The sequence below is a fragment of the Notechis scutatus genome, chromosome 14 (genome assembly GCF_049901735.1).
Source record: "Notechis scutatus isolate UNSWTSFEM ecotype Mainland chromosome 14, rNotScu1.2, whole genome shotgun sequence".
NCBI classification, from domain to species: domain Eukaryota; kingdom Metazoa; phylum Chordata; class Lepidosauria; order Squamata; family Elapidae; genus Notechis; species Notechis scutatus.
The window spans coordinates 6696698-6720917 of record NC_142022.1 but is presented as its reverse complement, the minus strand read 5'-3'; the positions used below and the strand labels follow the sequence as shown (position 1 = coordinate 6720917).

Sequence of the window (24220 nt, the reverse complement as noted above, 5' to 3'; positions counted from 1 at the left end):
TAACGGCACTGGAAAAAAGTGACTTATGATAGTTTTTCACAGTTAACGGCCGTTGCAAAAAAAAGTGACATGATAGCTTTTCACACTTAACGACCGTTGCAAAACAAGTGACTTATGATAGTTTTTCACACTTAACGACCGTTGCATCCCCCCATGGTCACGTGATCAAGATTCAGCCCCTTGGCAACTGACTCGTGTTTATGACGGTCGCAGCATCCCTGGGGGGCACATAATCCCCTTTTGCGACCTTCTGACAAGCCGAGTCAACAAGGAAGCCAGATTCACTTAACCACGTGGCTAACGGCAGTGATTCACTTAACAAACAGTGGCGAGAAAGGTCATAACATGGGGCAGGGCTCACTTAACCAATGTCTCGCTTAGCCACGTAAATTTTGGGCTCGATTGTGGTCGCAAGTCGAGGAGTTGTGCTGCTTTGTATCATGTACAATCTAGAAACCAGGTTAAAAAGAAAAGGAAGGAAGTTTTTCAGGATGCCAGATCTTCAGAAACATATCAACTTGTTCACACGTTTGAGAGAAGGAAAAAACAAAACAGCTCATGATTTTCACATCTGCTGACATGTAGTCTTGCCTTTCCTTCTGCAAGCCGTCCTCAGCCTTTCTCGAGACTTTTTCATCTAGATAACTTTTCATCTACTTTTTTGCACGTAGCAATAGCGAAACACAACCCAGTTTAGCTTTGGGCATCTGATAGGATGCCGAGGTTTGGGGAAAAAAACGAAAAGAAAAAAAAACACAACGTCACAAAGATCGGCTCGAAAAGGCCAGGAGAAAAATGGTGGTAAAATATTAGAAAAACTGCTTCTTGGAGATAAAGACAACTTGCAATTAAAAAGTCCTTTAAACCAGGAGTCTCCAACCTTGACAACTTTCAGACTTGGTGGACTTCAATTCCAAGATTTCTTCCTCCAATCATGTTAGCTGAGCAATTCTGGGAGTTGAAGTCCACAAGTCTGAAAGTTGCCAAGGTTGGGGACCCCTGCTTTAAACTTCCATCGACTTTATACAACTCCAGTTGAATCAAGTCGATGGAGATTTAAAGGAGCAGCTTTTTTCCCCCCCTCAAACTTGGCTGCTTTAAAGAAGGGTGGACTTCAACTCCCAGAATTCCCCAGCTATCATGGAGTTGAACATCACCCCCTCTTTCAAACATGCTGGCCTGGGGGATTCTGGGAGTTGAAATCCACCCTTCTTAAAGCGGCCAAGGTTGAGAAATAACCACCCTAGGCTAAACAAGTCACATATAAAAATGGGGTTCTTGTGTGTGACAGATTCATGCAAATTGCGATTGTTTTGCAAGCAAGCTGTCTTGTAGGAATTGGCACCGTGGTTCTTTGTGTGGGTTGTGTTCCCTTGCTCGACTTCCTTCTTTACAAACACAAAAACATTTGCCTGTTTACAAGCTTAGTTCGTTCCTTGAGACGCCGGATAAGCAAAAAAAACCAACCCCAATTTTACTTCTATCTCTAGCGCCCTAGTCTTTTTCCTTAAATTAAACCAAAACCTGCACCTTGGGCCCTCTATCCTTGATACTTTTAGCCTTTCGACTGATCTCTTTTGAACTTAGCCAGCATTGTTAGTCACCCCACCAAACACGGGCAAAGATGGTTTAAGTTAAGCAAACTTCTCTTTATGAAGATCACCCGTCGAATTTTGGACACGTTTCTTTGCTCTTTCCCAATGGGGGGGGGCTCTAAGGGTTTGTGCTAATTGTGGTTTAAAACATTTTGGTGAAATTAACTTTTTAAAGCCGCGGTCGCCAAGCTGCCGGTTTATAATGTGAGTAGTAAGCAGGATCGTTTTTCTTCCGTTTCCTCTTTTTTTTGGAGGGGGGGGAAGGAAAGGGGTCACACAGTTACTGCGTGCTCGCTCTCACAGGACGGGTGGATCTGGCCCCTGCCTTCACCCTGTGTCGCAACTGGGATTTCTTTAGCTGAATAGAAGGGGTGGGCGCAGAAAGTGGTGCAAAAAAAGGGGAAGAAAAAAGGATCCGTAAGTGCTGCTGACGGAAGCGTGGGCAGACGTGGACCGCGTGAACTTTTGTGGGTCGAGATTGCCGCATTTGGGTTGTGCCTGTCAAGAGACGCCCCCTCCTCACGCGTCTAGTATGAGGAAAACCAATTTTTAAGAAGGGGGAGGAGGGCAGGTGATAGCAAAATCAGCCAGTTTTGGTCTAGGGGTTAAAAAGGCACCAGGTTGGAAACTGGGTGACGGCGAGTTCTAGTTCCGCATTAGTCATGAAATCCGGCTGGGTGACTTTGGGCCAGTCACCAGGTCACAGTGAGTTCTAGTCCCATCTTAGACATGAAACCCTGGGTGGGGAACTTTGGGACAATTACCAGGTGACGGTGAGTTCGAGTTCTGTCTTAGGCATGAAAGCCCGCTGGGAGACTTTGAGCCAATCACCAGGAGATGGTGAGTTCTAGTCCCGTCTTAGCTATACTGGGTGACTTTGGGCCAATCACCAGGTGACAGTGAGTTCCAATCCTGCCTCGCTTAACCCATGTTTCACTTAGCCACAGAAGTGTTGGCCTCGATGGTGGTCCTAACTCAAGGACTGTTATTTCACTCTCCGACCAGTGCAAATGAAACCAGTGGCTGTTATCAGCCCTTGTCAGAAACAAGCGAATCTCCAACGTATTGATTTTCCAACAGTCTGAATCAAGCTTTTCCAGGAAAGGATGTGAGAGAAACAAACGGGGGGGAGTGGGAATAAAAATAAACACGGCCCCAGAATCTGATTTAAGTAGCCTGAAAACCAAGCCGCCATTTGCATCTACAACCTATATCTAAAAATGTCGAGAAACGCAGAGAGGAATGTAATATGTGACGTCTTGCCACACAGACGTTTCGCTGGCTGCAATTCCACAGAAATTCGGAAAGCTGACGCAACGTTTCCAGATTGCACAACTCTGCCCCCAAACGCTTTTAATCACCCTCTTGACTTAGGAAGTCTTAGGAACTTTAAAAGATGATTACAATCTTCCAGGAGTCCAGCAGGACAGAAATACTTTGGAGTAACTGCAGTTATTCTCACGGAAAGCAGATTAGGAAAAAAAAAAAAAGGGGGAAAATAATTTTTTAAAAAACTAATTAAGGAATCCTGTGAAAAAAGGTCTGATTGCAGAACATAAAGTTTTAGTGCCAAATAGGAGATGAGCAACAGCTGGAAACAAAATGGGTCTCTCTCTAAAGTTTCTTGATTGCCCAATTCTGAAGAGATAAACCCTTTTTTTTTCCCTGAACACGGAGATTTTTCACCCCATCAAAGCAGGATTTGGATCATTTAGATTACACCCAAAACTTTTCCTTTCTCAAGATGCTACTCAGGTAGTCCTCGACTTACAACTTGCTTAGTAACTGTTCCAAGTTTCAATGGCATGGGGAAAAAACTGACCTTACATTTTTCAGACTTATGACTGTTGCAGTCTCCCCGTGGCCATGTGATTAAAATTCAGACAGCTTAGCAACTGGCTCATATTTACGACGGTCGCAGCACCCTGGGGTCAATGATCCCCTTTTGCAACCGTCTGCAAAAAGTCAATGGAGAAGCCTGATTCACTTAACAACCGGTGTGATTCACTTAACAACCGCAAGGGACTCCCTGAACGATTGTGGCAGGAAAAAGCCGTAAAAAACTCAAACGTCTCACTTAGTGATAGAAAATGTTGGGGCTCAACTACAGTCGTAAGTCAAGGACTACCTGTAACAGACCCACTTTATCTCCGCTATCTGCGTTTTATTCCGAATTGAAGGGAGGAAAAGAGGGGACTCTCAAAGACCTGCATTTTGCTGTTTTTTAATTTTATTTTATTGGATGTGCAGGAGACCAAAATAAAACCGTAGCCTCACAGCCGAACGAAAAACTTGGGAAAACGAGTGACGAAGCTCGCCGGGGCCACAGCTGCTGGCCGAGAGAATCGAAAACTGCAAAGGGGGGGTGGTGGAAGAGGGGGGGAAGAGGGGGGAAACCCCCCCAAAAGAAAAGAAAATGGCAGCTCACAACAGGGAGGTATAACTGAGACAGAGCAACAGGCCGAGACGATGGACGAAAGCCGGTTTCCCCGCGCCCCCGGGTGCCGAATAGGGTGGATGGTTGGTACGAGCACGCATGTGGGGGAGGCAAAAGGCCGGACACGTGGGTCTCCGATGGGTGAGTCTCTCTGCCTTTTGCCGAGGCGATGGTCCCGAGACTTGGACCCATTTCATGGAGGAAGTCCATCAAGGCTGCCCTTTTTTCTTTTTTCTTTTCCAACCGGGGAGGGGAAGTGATGAAGGATGGTCAGAATCATCACCGGATGGCGATCAAGCCAACATCCATGAGCTTCTGGATCTTCTGAGCGATGACGGGGTTTTTCAAGTGTCTGCGGGGAAGGGGGGGGGGGGAGGAGAGACAGTTAGAACAATTAATCAGTGGAACTGCCTGCCTCCAGAAGGTGTGAACGCTTCCAACACTGGAAGTTTTAAAGAAGAGATTAGATAACTATTTGTCTGAAATGTTCTAGGGTTTCCTGCCTAAGCAGGGGGTTGGACTAGAAGACCTCCAAGGTCCCTTCCAACTCTTCTATTCTATTCTATTCCTTATTCTATTCTATTCCTTATTCTATTCATTCTTATTCTATTCTATTCATTCCTATTCTTATTCTATTCTATTCTCCATTCCATTATTCCATTCTACTCTATTCTATTCCTTATTCTATTTATTCTTATTCTATTCTATTCATTCCTATTCCTATTCTTATTCTATTCTCCATTCCATTATTCCATTCTACTCTACTCTATTCATTCTTATTCTATTCTATTCTATTTTCCATTCCATTATTCTATTCTATTCATTCTTATTCTATTCATTCTTATTCTATTCATTCTTATTCTATTCTCCATTCCATTATTCTATTCTATTCTATTCTATTCTATTCTATTCTATTCATTCTTATTCTATTCTATTTTCCATTCCATTATTCTATTCTATTCATTCTTATTCTATTCTTATTCTATTCTATTCTCCATTCCATTTTCCTATTCTATTCTATTCTATTCTATTCTATTCTATTCTATTCTATTCTATTCTATTCTATTCTATTTCTTATTCTATTCTATTCTATTCTATTCTCTATACTCTACTCCCTTCCTATTCTAACAGCGGCTGAGGAAAAATCCTATCTACATCCCTTAGCAAAGCCACTTGGTGAAGACCAAGGCTCAGGATCATCTAACTGAACTTTTCTCTTACGGATTTCCCCAGCTCTGACTCACTCGCTTAGCGCCTGGGGATCCTTCTGCATCTGTTCCAGGATCAGCCGCATGGCTGGATCGCTCATGATCTGCTGCACCTCGGGATCGGCCATGGCCCGGCGTTTCACGTCCTCGGGGTTGTCGTTGCGATTGTACTGGGACATCAGGCAGCGCTGGTAACCTTCGGCCGCTTCCTGTAGAATTGCATCCGGGATAAAGGGGGAAAAAAATGAGGACAATCGTTGTAAAAGGCTCATATCAACGCGCAACGTTCCCCGTTTCTGCATGTCAGGGCACATACAGGTCGTCCTCGACTTACGACCACCACATTTCTGGGGCTGAGGGAGAGCCTTGTGGAATTTTGCCCCGTTTTATGACCTATCTTACCACCAGTTGGTTCGGTGAATCACGGCGGTTGTTAAAATTAGTAACGGCCGTTAAGCAAATCCGGATTCCCCCAGCGACTTTGCTTGTCAGAAGGTCGCAAAACCAGAGTCACGTGACCCCGGGGATGCTGCAACCGTCATAAATACGAATCAGTGGCCAAGCCTCCGAATCTAGACCACGGGGATGCTGCAAACAGTTGTAAGTGTGAAAAACGGTCCTAAGTCACCTTTTTTTCAGTGCAGTGGTAACTTTGAACGGTCACCAAATGAACTGCTGTAAGTCGAGGACTATCTGTAAATGCTTATCCTTTGGGACTACAGAGGATAAACGGGCCACCCCTCTGCACCCTCTGCCCTTCTTCCTGCTAGGGGTGTTGTTGTGGCCTTTCGGCCTCCAGCTCCTCCAGCAGACGAATCAGAGGAGGAGGCGTGGGAGTCAGCGTCAGGGCAACCTGAGAGCTCCGAGGGGGAAGAGGAAATAGAGCTGTCAGAGAGAGAGATGCAGAGGCGGAGCCAGGGCTGTCCGTCAGCCCTCAGATGGAGAGTCAACAGACCCCAGGTCTGGAGGTGGCTGAGGAAAAGGAGGAACAGCCGGGTCCAGTGCCTGACGCACAGAAAGAGAGAGGAGAGGAGAGCAGTGGAAATCTATGGGCCGGTCCTTGGGACAGAAGAGCCAGGTCTGGAGGTGGCTGATGAGGAAGAGGAGGAACAGCTGGGTCCAGTGCCTGACGCACGGCTGCGCAGAAAGCAGAGGAGAGGAGAGCAGTGGAAATCTATGAGCTGGTCCTTGAGATGGAAGAGCCGCCGCTAGCAAAGCCCCACCCTAGCTCTGGGGATAAAAGGCAGGGGGCGGAGATGAATAAGTTAACGGACTTGTTAACCTGTGGTGAGAGAGAGAGAGAGAGAGGGAGAGAGAGAGAGATGGAGGCGGAGCCTGAGCCGTCCGTCAGCCCTCAGATGGAGAGTCAACAGACCCCAGGTCTGGAGGTGGCTGATGAGGAAGAGGAGGAACAGCCGGGTCCAGTGCCTGACGCAGAGAGAGAGAGAGGAGAGCAGTGGAAATCTATGGGCCGGTCCTTGGGACGGAAGAGCCAGGTCTGGAGGTGGCTGATGAGGAAGAGGAGGAACAGCCGGGTCCAGTGCCTGATGCATAGATGCACAGAAGGCAGAGGAGAGGAGAGCAGTGGAAATCTATGGGTCGGTCCCCTGGACAAAAGAGCACCGCTGCTAGCAAAGCCCCAGCCTGGCTCTGGGGATAAAAGGCAGGGGGAAGAGATGAATAAATGTGGTAGACAACTATTCATCGCCCAGATGGATGGCCTTGTTAGCCTGTGGTGAGAGAGAAAGTTTTTTTGCTGGGGCTGCCGGCACTCCTAATAAAGGAATCTATTTATAGAGTTCACGTCAAGAGGATTTGTCGAGTTTGTTGAGCCGGGTCAGAACAAGTGTGTCCTCACCTTGCAATTTGAGTCCAGCTCCAGCGCTTTCTGATAGACATCCATCGCTTTGGTGTAATCCTTCATGGCTTCCAAAGCCGCCGCTTTGCGCGTGTAGCCTTTGACTGCGAAAGCAAAGAGGAACGCCGTCAGCTTCAGAAAAGGCGGGGCGGCCATTTGCTCCAGATTTCGCTTCCCCCTCCCCCACCTTCACTCAAGAGCCTTTCTCAAAAGAATGAAGTCAATGCTTCTCAACCTTGGCTGGAGATGGAGACTCCAACTCCCAGAATTCCCCTGCCACACCTAACACCCCTACAGATACCCGGAGAGTCCAGAGTTTCAAATTCATCTACTTACTGAACGCGGGTTCTAAACGGATGCACTCCTCGCAATCCTGCGGAACGAAGAAGGCGTTTTAAGGACACTTTCTCAGAAAAATATATATATATATTTCCCTTCCTCTTGTCCATCCTAATAGGACCTTGCTAGCCAGCTCTTGAGAAGAGCACGTTTGGATGGTTTTTCTGCATTTGTAGGGAGGGGAGTTCAGGTGTGTGCCTCCAGGATTTTAAATTCGAGATGGGCAACCTGATTTCTCCCAGATTTCAGACTCCAACTCCTGTGATTCCGCATCCCGGGGAATTTACACGTAGCCCTCCACTTACAACAGTTCATTTAGTGAACGTTCAAAGTTACAACAGCACTGGAAAAAAGGGTCTTTAGGACCGTTTTTAACCACGACCGTTGCAGCGTCATTCCCCCCGAGAGTCATGTGATCAAAATTCAGGTGCCATAAATACTGTATATGCCAGTTGCCAAACGACGGTGGAGACACTGCGACGGTCGTAAGCAGAAGAACTAGTCATAAAGTCACTTTTTTTTTTGGAGCATTGTTGTAACTTTTGAGCGGTCATTAAACGAATGGTTGCACATTGAGAACTACCTGGAATCGGACGGATCTGGTAAAACAGCGTTCAGATTATAAACGGGAAACATGGCTAGCGCTCAGCTTCAGATTTGAAAAGAAAAAAGTCTTTTAACATGTTAAGTCTTTTAATCTCTTTTAACAAGACCACATTCGGTCAGCCAATTTTGGTCACACTACAAAAAAAAAAAAAAGGGCGTTGAGACTTTGGAAAAAGTTCAGAGAAGCGCAACTAAGACGATCAAAGGCCTGGAGACTAAAACATACGAAGAACGGCTGCAGGATTTGGGTCTGGCTAGTCTACAGAAAAGAAGAATTAGGGGGCGACAGGATGGCAGTATTCCAGGATTTGAGGGGCTGCCACAAAGAAGAGGAGGGGGGTCAAATTATTCTCCAAAGCACCCAGAAGGCAGGACAAGAAAGAATGGATGGAAACTAATCCAGGAGAGAAGCGACCTGGAATTATGGAGAAACTTTCTATCAGGGAGGACAATTAACCAGTGGAACAGCTGGCTACCAGAAGTTGTGGGTGATCCATCACTGGAGGCTTTTAAGAGACTGGACAGTCCATTGTCTGAGATGCTATAGACGACCTCCAAGGTCCCTTCCAGCTCTATTCTACATCTCCCTGGGTCTTTTTGGCATGCTAGCTTTCTGCGTGCAGAGTTGACAGAAGACACCAAAAAGAGGTCATTGCGGCTTCTCCCGAACCACGTGGGGCCAAGATGCTCACCTTGAGCGCTAGCTGGAACTCCAAGAGTTTGGTGTAGCAGGCTGCTCTGTTGCTGTACAGTTTGGCATCGCTGGGGTTACGTTTGATCGCTTCCGTGTAGTGCTTCATGGCTTGTGGATAATCGCCTGCAGGAGAAAAAAAACTCCGTCACTGGGTGGACGGAGCCTCCAGATTCCAAGGCAGTATATCTTTGAATAATGAGTCTTTGGGGAAAAATAATTCTGGCTGCACCTGCAGGCTTCCCTAAAGGAAGCAGGTGGATTAAAGGTGGAGAAATGAACTGGATTCAGGGCATAATTCAGCAATACATATATATATTTTTCTCCAGCAATTCATCCCATCATTCCGCTGGTAGGAACTGCACCTTCCTACAGCATGGAGGGAAGTCCAATCTTGCCAAATTCTGCCCATTTCTGCATTAGGCCGCGGTTTTAAGCGGCTGGCAAGAAAACACGTGGCCTAACGCAGGGCTTCTCCAGCGTACCAAATTTCGGAGCTGTTTGGACTTCAACTCCCAGAATTCCCCAGCTGGCGTGGGAGTTGCCACCCGCACAGATTAGAAGTTGCTGCGGTTGGTCTAGTGATGTGTTAGGAGCAATTTTAACTCCAGTGGGGGAGAAGTGGATTAAGTCCAGGAAGGTTTTAACACGGGGGCAACTTGCAAACGACCAAAAAGAGACCCAATGCAACTTCGTCACCTCTCTGGAAACATTCGTTGCCTTTGTTCTTTTCTTCCAAAGCCAGCTCGGGATTGATGTATGCCTCCCTTGCTTGTTCTTTTAAGATTTTCTCAGCCTGGGGAGAAAAGAAGTTGAAATGTTTTTCCACCCAGGAACAAAATCCGGTAGGAAGGAGCCAACGGGGTGGCGAGTTCTAGTCCCACCTTAGACATGAAAGACAATTGCGTGACTTTGGGCCAATCACCAGGAAACAGTGAGTTCTAGCTCCAACTTTGGCCCATTCTGGCCCAGTTCCTTTCTCTCTCAGCCCAACTCACCTCACAGCGTCGTTGTTATTGTGGAGAAAAGAGAGAAGGGAGGAGTACTAGGCCCGTTTGCTGCCTTTCTAAGAAATAATAACGGTGGGATATACTGCAAATAGCTAAAAAGAGGAGCTGGAAGAGGCGGGTGCTGCTGGGGAGTAAAAATAACGAGTAAAACCCTTATCGAAACCGCCAGAGTTACAGACTTGACTGTGGGAACTGCTTGCCTGCTGACATTTCTTCAGAACCTCTGGAGTCCGGTGTTCAGCCAGAGACTTGTTGTAAAACTGGGTGGCTTCCTTGTACTTTTCTTCCTTGAAGTAGGAGTTCCCAATTCGGGCGTAAGCTCTAGACACACAAAGACAATCACAACAACCATAGTCATCACCCACCTATCTGGAACGGAGAGCGGAGAGAGTCCTCAGGCCAGCGAAAACGCTCGTCCCACCTGTTGAGGGACAGGCCTGGAAGGCAGCAGGACGGGGGTGACCGATTCCGTCCTTGGAAGCTTAAATCACAGGGCGGTGATTGCAATAGCCCTTAGACGTACATGTCGCTTTATAGGGCTTTATCGCCCTCTCTAAGTGGTTTACAGAGTCAGTGTAGGTAGGTAGGTAAGAAGGAAGGGAGGGAGGGAAAAGGAATAACAATAGCACTTAAGACTTATATCCTGCTTTACAGTGCTTTTACAGCCCTCTCTAAGCGGTTTACAGAGTCAGCCTCTTGCCCCCAACAATCTGGGTCCTCATTTTACAGACTTCGGAAGGATGGAAGGCTGAGTCAACCTGGAGCCAGTCAGGATCGAACTGCTGGCAGTCAGCAGAGTTAGCCAGCAATGCTACAATTCTAACCACTGGAAGGGGGAGGGAGGGAGGGAGGAAGGAAGGAAGGAAGGAAAATAGCAATAGCACTTAGACTTATAAACCGCTTTATAGGCCTTTACAGCCCTCTCTAAGTGGTTTACAGAGTCAGCGTAGGTAGGTAGAAAGGAAGGAAAGGACAAGGAAGAGGAACAGCAATAGCACTTAAGACTTATATACCGCTTCACGGTGCTTTTACAACCCTCTCTAAGCGGTTTACAGAGTCAGCCTCTTGCCCCCAATAATCTGGGTCCTCATTTGACCCACCTCGGAAGGACGGAAGGCTGAGCCGACCTTGAGCCTGATGAGATTCAAAGTGCCGAATTGCAGGCAGCCGGAAGTCAGCAGAAGTAGCTGCCGCAGGACTGCAATCTAGCGCTTCGGGGAGGCTGCCAGCTTTCAACGGACAGTTCAATTAATTCGGAGGCGTTTCATCCGATCTGAAGTAGGAAGAGATCTCCCATGGTTTGAAAGCCTGGCGAACTGCAGCCACAATTGCGCCCCAAATTTCCGTGGCTAAGGTGAGGCCTTCACTTCTAAGTGAATAAGTGAATTTCCTCCCCCTCCCACCCTTTTTACGACCTTTCTTGCCAGTTCAATCCTGATGGCTCAAGGCTGACTCAGCTTTCCATCCTTCCGAGGTGGGTAAAATGAGGACCCACCGTATGTTGTCAAGTTAGTGAGACGGTCGTTAAGTGAGTCTGGCTTCCCCGTTGACTTGGCTTAAGGGGCATCACGTGACCCAGGGGCTCTGCAACGGTCATAAAGACGAGTCCATTAGCCAAGTGTCTCAATTTTGCCCATGTGACCGTGGGGGAAGCTGCAATGGTCACAAGTGTGAAAAACGGTCCTAAGTCCCTTTTATCAGTGCCGTTGTAACCTCAAACGGTCACTAAATGGACTGTTGTAAATCAAGGACTAGCTGTGTTTATTATCCGCCTGAGCAGAGGAAATGCCCTGTCCAGACCCGGCTGCAACTCATTAAGGAAGTCCTCGATTTACGACCGGTCACTTAGCCACAGCGTCAAGTTGCAACTAACTCACACAAAACTTATGTACAACCTGGATTTGGAGTTGGGATCCCCTGTGGTTACGTGATCGGGGTTTTTTGGGGTGGGCGGGTGCCTTGCAATTGTCTCGCATTGAAGACCATTTGCAGCATCCAGTGGTCACACAACTATGATTTAGATTGGAAACCAGCATTTATTTCCAGATTTTGGAGGGGGGGGGAAACACATCCCACTGCAAAGGATTCACTTAATGACGTTCAGTTCAGAACCAAGCTGATTTGCTTAACAAAAAAGCAAAAATAAAAGACCATGAAGCCAGGTGGGAGTCATCCATTTAATGACTGGCACAATTTAGGATTGTAATTCCAGGCTCAATTCCAGGTCGTAAATGGAGGCAGATTGTGATGTAAAATTTAAGCGCGTCTATCTTTTCATCCCGAAATGGGAGCTAAGCCAATTCTGGTGCCAATCCAAACCAAGGGAGGTTCCAGCAAAGCTTGACAAGCAACCGGAATGTTCGAGAGGCAACTTAAAAAATAACAACAAATTAAAACGGGGATCGCTCTGAGAAAACCATCCCGGGAATGCTGGCCACCTACTTGGAAATCTGTCGATAATCTTCCCGGTTCTCACGCCCCACCTCGATGGCTTGTTCACACAGTTCTCGGCACTGGTTGTAATCCGCTTTTTCAAAATATACCGCTGAAAGCCGAGGAGAGAATGACAAAACAGACAGGTGTGAAAACAGGCGGGAGAACTACAGCAGAGGTGGACAGTGGGGAGGAAAAGGGACCAGTCCGGGAGTCGGGGGAGGACTCGGACGTTGGGTCCTGCATCCGAGGCAGAGATGGGGCCAGGACCATCAGGGAGTTATGGGCTGACTCTGGAGCTTCCAGAATCTGACAGCGGCGAGGCAGAGGAACAAAGGCAGCCTGTTCCCAGTGCGCAAGTGCGCAGAGCTGCCAGAAGGCAAGAGCAGCTAAGACGAAAGGGGTGACTAAGTAGTAAGGCTGGGAAGTGATTGCCCCTCCCATAAGGTATAAAGGACAGGCAAAGGGACAGGAATCTTTGCAGGAAGCAATGTTGTTCACTCTGGTCCGATTAAAACCTCGAAGCTCTGTGTGGACTTTGTACTTCAGTTGGCTTTTTACTGTTCATTTGGCACTTTAGTTGTTGGCAGCCATTCAAAGGAGAGAAAGGTGGGTGCTTATCTCGAGCAACTGTTTGGGACTCATTACAGGCTGGAAATGAACATAATTCCCAGCGTTGAAATAAAACAAGAGTTGTTTGGACTAAGCATGTGCTTAATTAAGGTCTCAGGAAGCCTTGGTCAGAACAAAAGTCTTGCTTTCTATCCACTAGCTGGGTGAGGCTGATGGGTTTTGGGATCCGACCCCTGAATGGCCACGCAATAGCAATCCCGTATAACAAAACTAACACCTCCACGTACGCTTATCTTTGGGATGCTTCTTCTGGGTGCGGGGGGGGAGATAAGGCCTGGTCAGTGATGGTACGGGCAGTCCTCGACTTACAGCCATTAGCTTAGTGACTGAAGTTACAATGGCAGTGAAAAAAAACTGACTTTACGACCGTTTTTCACACGTACGACCGCTGCAGCTTCCCCAGGGTCAAGTGATCAAAATCTGGATGCTTGCCAACTGATTCACATTTATGACGGTCACAGCGTCCCGGGGTCACGTGATCCCCTCGAGGCCTTCTGACCAGATTGAGACCAGATTCCCTTCACAACCAGGTGACCAATTTAACAACTTGTGGCGATTTGCTTAGCAAAAGTGGCAAGACAAGTCGTACAAACGGGGCAAAACTGACTGAACGTCTTGCTTAGCAGCAGAAATCTTGGGCTCAATCGTGGTTGTAAGTCGAGGACTACCTGAACTCCATCATGCCCACCACCCACAGGCCTGCCTGATGCCTAAAAACTTGGTGCCCAGGGAGCGTTTTGTCCAGAGTATTCTGCAAATAAATCACCTACCCGGAAACAAGAAAACCCAGATTGTTTCTATTTTAATAAAATTCCTGGGTTCACCTCCTCTTTTTATTTCCTAGATTTTCAATAGTTTAAAACATGTAATGGAAACAAGAACAGCTACTTAATTGTGCAGTTATTCCTCAAGGGACTTAGCAGAATTTTCTAGCGTCAACCTGTTGTGCTGTTTTAAACCCGTAGAACGGAATATTTGTAGCTCAGGGCTGAACTGTGGAGTCCTCAGTGCTCTCTGAACTTGGCTGTTTTCTTGCAGACATTTCATGACCCAACTAGGGAACGTCATCAGTGCTAGAAGGGAGAGGGGGGTCTGCTCTCTTTTTAAACCTGCAAGCTTGTCCCCGTTCTTCCACCCACCTCACCTGCTTGGTTAGTAATGTAAGTCATGTTGGTTGGATCCAAATCTTTTGCTTTGTTGTAATGTTCCAAGGCTTTTTCGAAGTCTTTCTTCTTATAGGCCTCGTTGCCCAATTCCTTTTCCTTCAGGGCCTGAAAATCAGCAGATGCATCCTGATTAAGGAGATTTTAGACTGGTTTGGCAGAAAATTCAACACAAATCATTGGTCCTAGTAAGGAGTTATCAGCTTTCCCTGCTGGCTACCCACTACCTGAGAATCAGAATAGAGATACCTGAAAGCCTTCCTTCTTTCCTTCCCCTTCCCCTCTAGTTTTCTTCCTTCTTCCCTTCTCTCCCTCCCTTTTCTTTCATTTCTCTTTCCTGTCCTTCCATTTTCCTCATTGCTTCCTTCCTCCCTCCCTTTCTAATTTTCTTCCTTTCCTTCCCCTCTAGTTTTCTTCCTTCTTCCCTTCTCCCCCTCCCTTTTCTTTCATTTCTTTCCTATCCTTCCATTTTCCTCCTTGCTTCCCTCCTCCCTCCTTCTAATTTTCTTCCTTTCCTTTCCTTTCCCTCCTTTCTTTCCTTTCCTTTCCTTTCCTTTCCTTTCCTTTCCTTCCTTTCCTTTCCTTTCCCTTCCTTTCTAATTTTCTTCCTTTCCTTTCCTTTCCTTCTGCCACCAAATCGCCGGAGAGCAGTACCTGCTTCTTGTTTTCCGGCAGATCCTCCTCCATGGGTTCTGCTTTGGGCTCTTTCTTGGGGGGTGGAGGAGGCGGGGGAGACATGGCTTCGTCTTCATCGTCGGCGCTGGCCAAGTCCACGCCAAGCAGCACTCCGAGCGTCGTCATCACCCGGGGGTCCTTCAGTTTTCTGTTACCCAGCAGGGAGACAAGGAGGGTTCGAGAAGCCCAGCCTGAGCCGTTCAGGACGTGCCCTTGGGAGGCTGCCCCAGTGCAGGAAGCCAGGCTTTAACATGGTTTGAAGAACAGGCAAAACCTGCCTGGATTCCTGCAAGGGCTACTTTTATTTAGACACACACGCACACACACAATCTTCCCAATCTGATTTTGCTGCCTTCTCTCTCTCTCTCTCTCTCTCTCTCTTTTATAACCAGGTGAGTTAGGGAACTATAATCCTCAAAGCTATGCCTCTGAGCAGCCGGAGTGGCCGTGTGAAAGCATGAAGATGAATTAGAATTAGTATTAAAATAATTAATTCAAATTAAATTATCGCTTGATCAGTAGAATGCCTCCAGGCATTGTGGGTGGTTCATTATTGGAGGCTTTTAAGAAGAGACTGGACAGCCATTTCTCTGAATACAGGGTGTCCTGCAGGAGGCTCGACTAGAAGTCCTCCAAGGTCCCTTCCAAGTCCCTTATTCCTTTATTCCTCCCTCCCTCCCTCCCTCCCACTGGAGGTTTTCAACAAGAGATTGAAGAACCATTTGTCTGGAACGGGATAGGGTTTCCTGCTTGAGCAGGGGGTTGGACTAGAAGACCTCCGAGGTCCCTTCCTGCTAGGGATAAGTTATCCCCAGTAGAATAACTTATCCTTATTCTACTAGCTTTCCTTTCTTCCTTCCCTTTCTTCCTTCCTTCCTCCCTTCCCTTCTTTCCTTCCTTCCTTCCCTTTCTTCTTTCCTTCCCTCCTTTCTTTCCTCCCTCTCTTCCCTTTCCTTTCTTCCTTCCCTTCTTTCCTTCCTTCCCTTTCCTTCCTTCCTTCCCTCCTTTCTTCCTTCCTTCCCTTTCTTCTTCCTCCCTTCCCTTCTTTCCTTCCTTCCCTTTCTTCTTTCCTTCCTCCCTCCTTTCCCTTTCCTTCCTTCCTTCCTTCTTTCCTTCCTTCCCTTTCCTTCCTTCCTTTCCTCCCTCCCTTCCCTTCTTTCCTTCCTTCCCTTTCCTTCCTTGCTTCCTTCCCTTTCTTTCCTCCCTTCTTCTTTCCTTCCTTCCTTCCTTCCTTCCTTCCTTCCTTTCTTCCTTCCTTCCCTCCCTTCTTTCCTTCCTTCCCTTTCCCTTCCTTCCTTTCTTCCCTCCCTTCCCTTCCCTTCCCTTTTCCTTCCCTCCCTTCTTTCCTCCCTCCCTTCCCTTCTTTCCTTCCCTCCCTTTCCTTCCCTCCTCCCTCCCTCAGTTTTCAAGAAGAGATTGGACAGCCATTTGTCTGAAACAGGACAAGGTGTCCTGCTTGAGCAGGGGGTTGGACTAGAAGACCTCCGAGGCCCCCCTTCCAACCCTGTTATTCTGTTACTACCCTGAAGCTCCTTGATGGAACTCCAGGGAAGTCCCAGAATCTTCCTTCTCAAGGAAGATCCCGAACAGCAGCAGCAGACGGATTCCCGCACGAAGGGACTCTGGCTCCGACGGAGGAAGGTGCAACCCTGGCTGGGGAGGGATCAGCCCCCCCTTCCCTGCCCTCTCCCGCAAGCAAAGCCCCCGCTGAGGACACTCACGTTCCCAGCTCCGACGGCTTGTTGCGGAGCTGCTCAATCAGCTCTCTGTAACTGGGATCGCTGAGCAGGTTCCGGGTGCGAGGGTCGCTCTCCAGCTTCTGGTAGAGGTTGGGCATGTTGAAGGGGTTCATGAGGTTCCGTTCTGGAAGAGGATCCCCAAGGGGAAGAGGAGGAGAGAGGAAGGAGTCAGGGCCCCTTACTTTGAGTGTGTGTGTGTGTGTGCGTGTGCTGCCATTTTCAGCCTTAACTTCTCACCCATCTCATCCGACTCCTATTTATGACGGTCGCAGGGGTCTCCTTTGGTGACCTTCTGACAAGCAAAGTGAACAAGGGAGCCACTTTCAACAACCGCGTGGCAGGTAGTATTCGACTTCCAACGGCTCCTTTAGCAGCCCTTCGAAGTTACAACAGCAACCGAAGTGGATGTGTGACCGTTTTTCGCATCGACAACTCCAACGCAGGATCCCTGTAATCCCGCGATCCAAATTCAGACGCCCGGCAACCGGCTCACATTCACGACGGGCTGCAGTGTCCCCAGAGTCGTGGGATCCCATTTGGGGAACTTTCCGACAAGTCAAGAAGAAGCCAGGTTCATTTTAACCGTGTTGCTAACTTAACAACTGGCGGGGATCCTCTTAACGACGATGGCAAGAAAGGTCATCAAATGGGGCAGAACTCAACACTTGTGCTTCACTGAAACTTTAGGCTCAAACGTGATCGTAAGCCGAGTGCTTGTTGTACCGGATCTTTCGTGACTATCTACCACATCATCATCATCATCATCAAACGATCACATCATCCCTTGCGGGGGTGGAGTCTAGGCAAGTGAATGGAGCTGAGTGTTTTACTGGCCAGACGCCCTTCCTGTCGCCGATGCGGAGTTTAGTTCGGCAGATAAATTCTCAGTGGGCCCAGAGAGAGAAACGCCTGCCTCTACCTAGGATCAAACTCACACAGCCTCCTGACAGTGAGGCCAGAGCTCCGCCTCCAGGCCACCGCACCACTCCCATAGCTATCTACCACATATCTGTTTTTTTTTATTCAATCCTTTACGTGGACCCCCAGCTAGTTTTGGGGATAATCAATAATGTGTACCCGCCCTCTTTCGTCATGGAAAGGTTGCACAGCCCTGGTTTGGCCTGCTTTTCCAAAGAGACAGGCCGTATCTATTCCAGATTGCGGCAATGGGAATGTAACACCAGCCAAGTCAGGGAGAGAAACCACACCCCCCACTCACCTGCCAGCCTGGACTCCATATTTTGCAGGCCTTCCTTCAGCTGGGCATTGGCCGGCTCGTGTTTCAGTCCTTCCGCGTACGTCTTCTTAGCTTCCTCAAAACGGTTCAGGAATTCCAAGGCCGCTGCTTTTCGGGAGTAGCCCTGCAAAGAGCACGGACGGACGGATCAGAGACAAATCCAAGAGAAACCAGACACCCCCCCCCCCCGGTCATGAAATCCACAGCTGTCGTGCAAACCACCCAGTTTTGTTCAGCATTTTTAAACTGTGGGGGGTGTTTGGGGGCAGCGTCGGAAATAAAAGGCTGGCTTGCGGCAAAAGCATTGCAAATGAGACTGCTGTTTTAAGTGACCAAAGGGACAGAGAGGTCAGAACTTCAGGCCTGGGTTGCAAGTACAGCCAGTCCTTGACTTACGACCACAAGGGAGCATTTTTGTTGCTGAGTGAGACAGTTGAGTTTTGCCCTGTCTATTATAGCTCTGGCCCCAGTTGTCAAAGGGAATCACTGCGGTTGTGAAATTAGTCACCTGGTTTTGTGAAAAACGGCCGTAAATCACTTTTCCCAGGGCTGTTATGACTTTGAATGGCCACTAAAAAAAAAACTGTTAAGTCCAGGAGGACCTGCGCTCGTCCTTTCCCACAGCACCAAAAGGAAGAGGTCTCAAAAGCACACCTGGCCCACCCTCTTCTCACCTTGCCCCATTCGGGCTTCAGCTCGATGGTCTTGCAAGCGTCTTCCAGGGCCTTGTGGTAGTCTCCCTTTTTGGCATAGGCAGCAGAGCGATTGCTGTAGAGCACATGGTTGGCAGAGTCCACCTTGATGGCCTCGGAGTAGTGCTTGATGGCTTCGGCAGTGTTGCCGGAGCTGAGGGCCTTGTTACCTTTCTCCTTCAGTTCGTTCACCTGGCGGGAGAGAGAAGAGCAGAGAGAAGACGTTAAACCCGGGGGAAAAAAATTTTCCCTAAAGTTCTAAGGATATACAGGCAGTCCTCAACCCTGCAACCATATTTGGGACTGGAACTTCAGTTGCTAAGAGAAACGGTGCTCAATTTACACTTTGTTCGGGTATTTTCCCACGTCATTGTAGTTGTTCTTTTAAAGTTGTAAGCGTTTCAGCAGAATCTCATCTGCCATCTTCAGAGATTCTTCAGAGATTCTGCTGAAACGTTGCTACAACTTTAAAAGAACAACTATAATGACGTGGGAAATACTCAACAAAGCCGAAGGCCATACATGTAAGTACCCGCGAAAACTTAAGAAAACAAATATATATATATACATACATACATACATACACACACACACACACACACATGAAATACCACTCACGCATCATCACAAAATCTCCAGAACCGTAAAGCCTACAAATTTGAAATTTAGCACATATGTTCCTCTTGGCTTCTAGGTGCTCACTAAGAAAGGATTTTTCCAAATGACCACCAGAGCATTAGTATTTCCTATATTATTATTATTAACACGCTCTGATGCTAAGGAGTTCTACTCCCCCTCCCCACCTGAAAAGAAATCTCTTCCAAATGCAAAACACAAGCAGAGGAGAGGAGGTTCAGTTTCAGAGCACCAAGCAGCTTTAGTACAGAACAGTTGAGCTAAGCCAGGCTCCTTGCTGTCTTCTTGCTCACACAGCAAATATGGTTTTGGTTTCCAAACAGCCCTCAACTCTTTCACACACACTGACAGGACGCTAGCCAGACGAATACCGATGGATACTGGCAGGCAGAGGCAGAATTCCCCCCTTGATTTCCCTCCCCAAAAACTAAGGCCAACCACATAGTTTCGTAGCCAAGCACAGGTATCGAGCTAGTATCTTATACAATACAGCCCTTGTTAAGCCTTTAACAGCCAGAGCACACCTAAAATCGAGTTCCAGTGAATTGTGTATTATGAGATGGCCTAGGGAGGCAACCTTGGCTTTGCTCGTGGAATTAAAACCAAAACCAAAAAACTCTAGCCCTCCAGATGTTGTTAAATTATCGCTCCTTTAATAGCTGGCTGTGCTAGCTGGGCACTGAAATTCATCTCTTGCTTTGAATAAAGCCCTGGAAGAACCAGTGCTGCCAAGAGGCACCGAATCCTTCATTTTGGTAAGACGTCCGGGATCTTGGTTCATTTAGTTCATTTAGTGACTGAAGTTACGATGGCACTGGAATAGGTGACTTATCCTTATGTCCATACTTATGACCGTTGCAACATCACGTGGTCAAAATCCACACCTGCTTGGCAACCGGCTCATATTTACGACGGTTGCAGTTGCGCCGGGGGATCACGCAATCGTCTTTCGAGACCTTCCGACATTGGAGGGGAAAGCCAGATTCACAACCATGTGTCCAACTTAACAGCAATGATTCCCTTAACAACAGTGGCAAGGAGGGTTGTAAAACGAGGCAACATCCACTTAACTACCTTGCTTAACAGACAGTGGTTGTAAACCGAGGACTGCCACGAGGGCAGAAAAATCACATTCAGATATCTTGTTATCTGTGCGCAGTAGTCACGTTCCCTTCTTCCCTCCAAGAAAAGGAGCCAGGGATCAGATGGAAGGGCCAACCTGCACCCAACTATTGAGCATCCATCACCTGTTCATGGACACCCAAGGACCCCGAAAGCGAGCGTTTGCAGCTCACCTTGTGTCTGGAACCGCGACGTAAGTCACAGGACCAGATCCCTACCGCATCCTCACATTCTCCCCCAGAGGAAACGGCGACCCAGAGGGAGCTTCCTCTGAGTCACAGCTCCTCCGTTCAGCTGGGGAACAGCAGCAGCTGAAATTACAGATGGCCCAGAATAACCCACCCTTTTCGAGCCGTGACAAAATGTCACCCAGGCTCTCCCTGCAAGACTCCCGGGTGCCTCTTACCTCCGTGTTTTAGCTATGTGGGGAAACGAGTTTTTAAATTTAAAAAATAAAAAAAGGTGAAGGAGGCAAGACAATACAAGCGTTGGAAGATACCCATCACCCCGGCCCCGTTTGGGACGGGAGCAAGGAAGTACAAAAGGCCCAGAGGCTCAGCTGTGGAATTGGACCCCGGCCAGGTTGCTATGGTGTAAACCCTGACACAATCACAGCTACACCGGCCCAGGCTGCCTTACATTACAGGTCTGTTCTGTTGTTGTTTTTTTCCCCCCATTTTCCTGCTCGGAAATCAGCTTGTTCCGGTTTCTGGCATCTTGACTTTAAAAAGGCCAACTGCTTCCTCCGTTCATGTTCACACCCGGGCAAGAGTGCAATTAGGACGGGAGGAAAGTTTTAATTAGTAGCAAAAGGTCAGAGGGGGGGGGGACAGCACAGCTCTGAGTTAAGCTTGACCCCAAAAGACGACACGTTTTTGCACGCCAAAGGTCCCAGGTCCACAGGTTTAGCCAAGAGCTTTTTTTTTTTTTTTCAATAGAGGGAACTCTGCAGGAAGAGAGCAACCTGCTGTTTGCAATTACCCTGATTCACACACAGTGCTGAGTCAGAGTTTAATAATAGTTTATCGAATAAACCACGACTGGCTTAGCGCACCCAAAACCAGGATGCCGCGATGATAAGGGCATGATTTATGCCATTGAAAGGAGAATATTGGTAGCTCAGGGTTGAAATTAGGGGTCCTTGGGTGCTTGCTTTTCTTGCAAACGTCTCATGACCCAACTAGGTAACATCATCAGCGCTAGTAGAGTGGGGTTTGCTCTCAATTTTATGGTCCAGTGATCTAGTGTTGGTGGGGGTGACAGCCTTAGGGGTTCTCAGTTGATCCCTGAACAAGCCAACCGTGCACAGCCCAAGCAAAGAACCTTTTAAGACCACCCTGCCCCAATACCGGCAGGGCAAGCCACTACAATATAAACTGAGAGCAAACCCCACTCCCTTCTAGTGCTGATGATGTTACGTAGTTGGGTCACGAAATGTCTGCAGGAAAATCACCAAGCTCAGAGAGCACCAAGGACCTCACAGTCCTCTTCCTCATCTCCACACTCCCCATTACCTTCAGGCACTGATGTTATCTAGTTGGGTTATGAAATGTCTGCAAAAAAGCCACCAAGCTCAGAGAGCAGCAAGAACCCCCACAGTTGCCCTCTGCTCTTGAAACCCTACTCCCTTCTAGCACTGATGTTGTTAACCAGTTAGGTCATGAAACATCTGCAGGAAAACCACCAAGCTCAGAGAGCACCAAGGACCCCACAGTCCTCCTCTTCCACCTCCTCCCCACTTTTTTCTAGCACTGATGATGTTCCCTAGTTGGGTCATGAAACGTCTGCAAGAAACCCACCAAGCTCAGAGAGAGAGCCAAGGACCCCCCTCCTTTTGGGCACCGTTAAACCCAGGCTGAGCTCAACTTAGCCAGATGTGCAAACCCAACACCTCCGTCAAGATGGTCACTTAGGCAAAGGTCTCTGCACATTCTGGAAGCAGCCCTACTAAAATAATCCAGAGAAGTGAGAGGCTGCACGTTGTGTCCCAAACGGGGACCTCCTGATCCCTGATCCAGGAAGAGTTTGATAGCAAGGTCTTCCCTCCATTGATACCGAACATGCTGCAACGTGCAAAGTTAGGCTTGGCCCCTCTCTTCTTTTTCGTAAACAGCTTCAAAGAGCCAAGAGGTTGCACCAAGCCTCTGCTTGAGCAGCTTTGCTGGAGAGGCAAGCATTTAACATTCAAAGCACCTTTCTGCCCAAACGGCGGCACCAGATCGTAGAAACTGTCTTTGCACTTCAGAACGGCAGCCTGCTAAGGCCCACGGACCAAGATGGGAACTGTGACAGAAAAACTGCTTTGGGTGGGACCCGTGTCTCTAAAATTCACTTAGAAAAATTGGAAAGTGCTTGCAAGGAAGGTGGAATTCCAGAACGAAGAGCAGGATCCCCAGAAACCTGAGCAAACTTGTCCAAAATTTGAGATGCAGTCAGCGCAGTAAACATCCCCCAAGCAGAATCAACCCCCCCCCCTCCCCAATACACACACACACACTTTGTCAATCAGAACCCACAACATCCACAGGTCTAAATCCCCATCAGATAAAACAGATCACCTGTAAACACAGCCTTAAACCTAAAGCCTGTTCTAGGCCAGCTTTTCCAGCTGGCTATCTGGAGCTTGTGGCTCCCCCCTCAATCTGAGAATAGCCCGGCTGGGGATGATGGGAGCTGTAGCCCAGTCTACAAAAAGCACGGGACCGAAGCTGGCTCCCGTCGGATCTCACCTCAACATGGTGGTTGCCCAGCTCTTAAGAGCGGACAAGACAAAGCCATGAAGCCTAAGAAGGTTCAAAAGGGATTATCAGTGTTAACACAATTAACACTTTGTTAATATTAATAATAATTATTAAGTTCTCAACAACCATTAGCGTGGAAAGCTGGGAAGTCACCTGAACTGCAGAAGATGGGTAAGGCCATTACTTTGAAGGAGGCAGGTGGGCCATGCAGGCTGGGGACGATGGGTAAGGCCATTACTTTGAAGGAAGCAGGTGGGCCATGCAGGCTGGGGATGATGGGTAAGGCCATTACTTTGAAGGAGGCAGGTGGGCCATGCAGGCTGGGGACGATGGGTAAGGCCATTACTTTGAAGGAAGCAGGTGGGCCACGTAGGCTGGGGATGATGGGTAAGGCCATTACTTTGAAGGAAGCAGGTGGGCCATGTAGGCTGGGGATGATGGGTAAGGCCATTACTTTGAAGGAGGCAGGTGGGCCATGCAGGCTGGGGATGATGGGTAAGGCCATTACTTTGAAGGAGGCAGGTGGGCCATGCAGGCTGGGGATGAAGGGAACCCACCCCATTCAAGGGCAGCACGTGGGGGGGAACTGTCGGCCTCCCTCCTCCCTTCCCAAGATGCACTGCGAGCTCCCCCCGTCCTTCCCCACGAGGCTGCCCTCCCCCAGCCTGGGACTCCCCTCCCCTTCCCATGATGCTCTGCACCCGCCCCCCCCGTCCCCTTCGGCACCTTAGATCCTGGGGAGGAGCCCCCCCTCCCCACTTCAACGTGCATTTCCCAGAATCCTTTGCAGAAGGCACAGCATTCTTTGCCCCCCCCCTTCCTCCACGTTGACCCTTCTCCCCCTCCCTCCCCGCTCACACACACCTTCTCCATGGCGCCGGGGAAATCTCAGTTCCGTCACCGCCTCCTCGTCTCTCCTTCGGCTTTTTCCCGTCTGGCTCTCGGGCTCCTTCCTACGCCCGCCTTTCCCTTCTCCCACGCCGCCTTCTGGAACCTGCTAGAATGCTCCCGCCCCGCCCCCGCGCCCCGATTGGCTCCCGCCTCGCGCGCCGGCCCGCCCCTTCCGCGCCTCCCGAAGGGCTCGTTGGTGGGAGATGAAAAAGAGGGCGGGCCTTACCCTCTCCGCCTCTTGCCACCGTCCCAGCACCACCACGGCGGCGCCTGCCCCCCGCGACGCGCGGATTGGTTCGCCGACGCGGGCTATCCCTCAAAGCCATTGGCCCGCGCCGTTTGACAGGCTTGTGGAGAGGGCGGGATTTGGGGGAAAGTCCGCGCTGGGCTTCTATTGGGACGGAAACCTAACGTCATCAGAGCTCCTGACCAATAGCTAGATGCCTTGAGATTTTTTTTCCCTCCCTGTCCTTCCTTCGATGATTCTCATTGGTTTTCCGGATTTCTCCGTCTA

The 24220-nt window shown here is 48.6% G+C and overlaps 1 protein-coding gene across 1 annotated transcript; it reads right to left on the bottom strand.

Annotated features, from left to right (window-relative positions):
- Positions 1-3807: 3807 nt before the first annotated feature.
- STIP1 (stress induced phosphoprotein 1) lies at positions 3808-23751 on the bottom strand. The gene is made up of 14 exons (XM_087943181.1): positions 23680-23751; positions 18299-18508; positions 17607-17748; positions 16370-16511; positions 14628-14796; positions 13955-14081; positions 12187-12289; positions 9945-10065; positions 9434-9530; positions 8736-8860; positions 7435-7471; positions 7099-7202; positions 5277-5449; positions 3808-4384 (listed from the first exon to the last, which is right to left on the bottom strand). The coding sequence occupies exons 1-14, from the start codon at positions 23686-23688 to the stop codon at positions 4312-4314; spliced, it is 1632 nt and encodes a 543-aa protein (XP_087799307.1). The 5' UTR covers positions 23689-23751; the 3' UTR covers positions 3808-4311.
- Between the last annotated feature and the right edge of the window lie 469 nt (positions 23752-24220).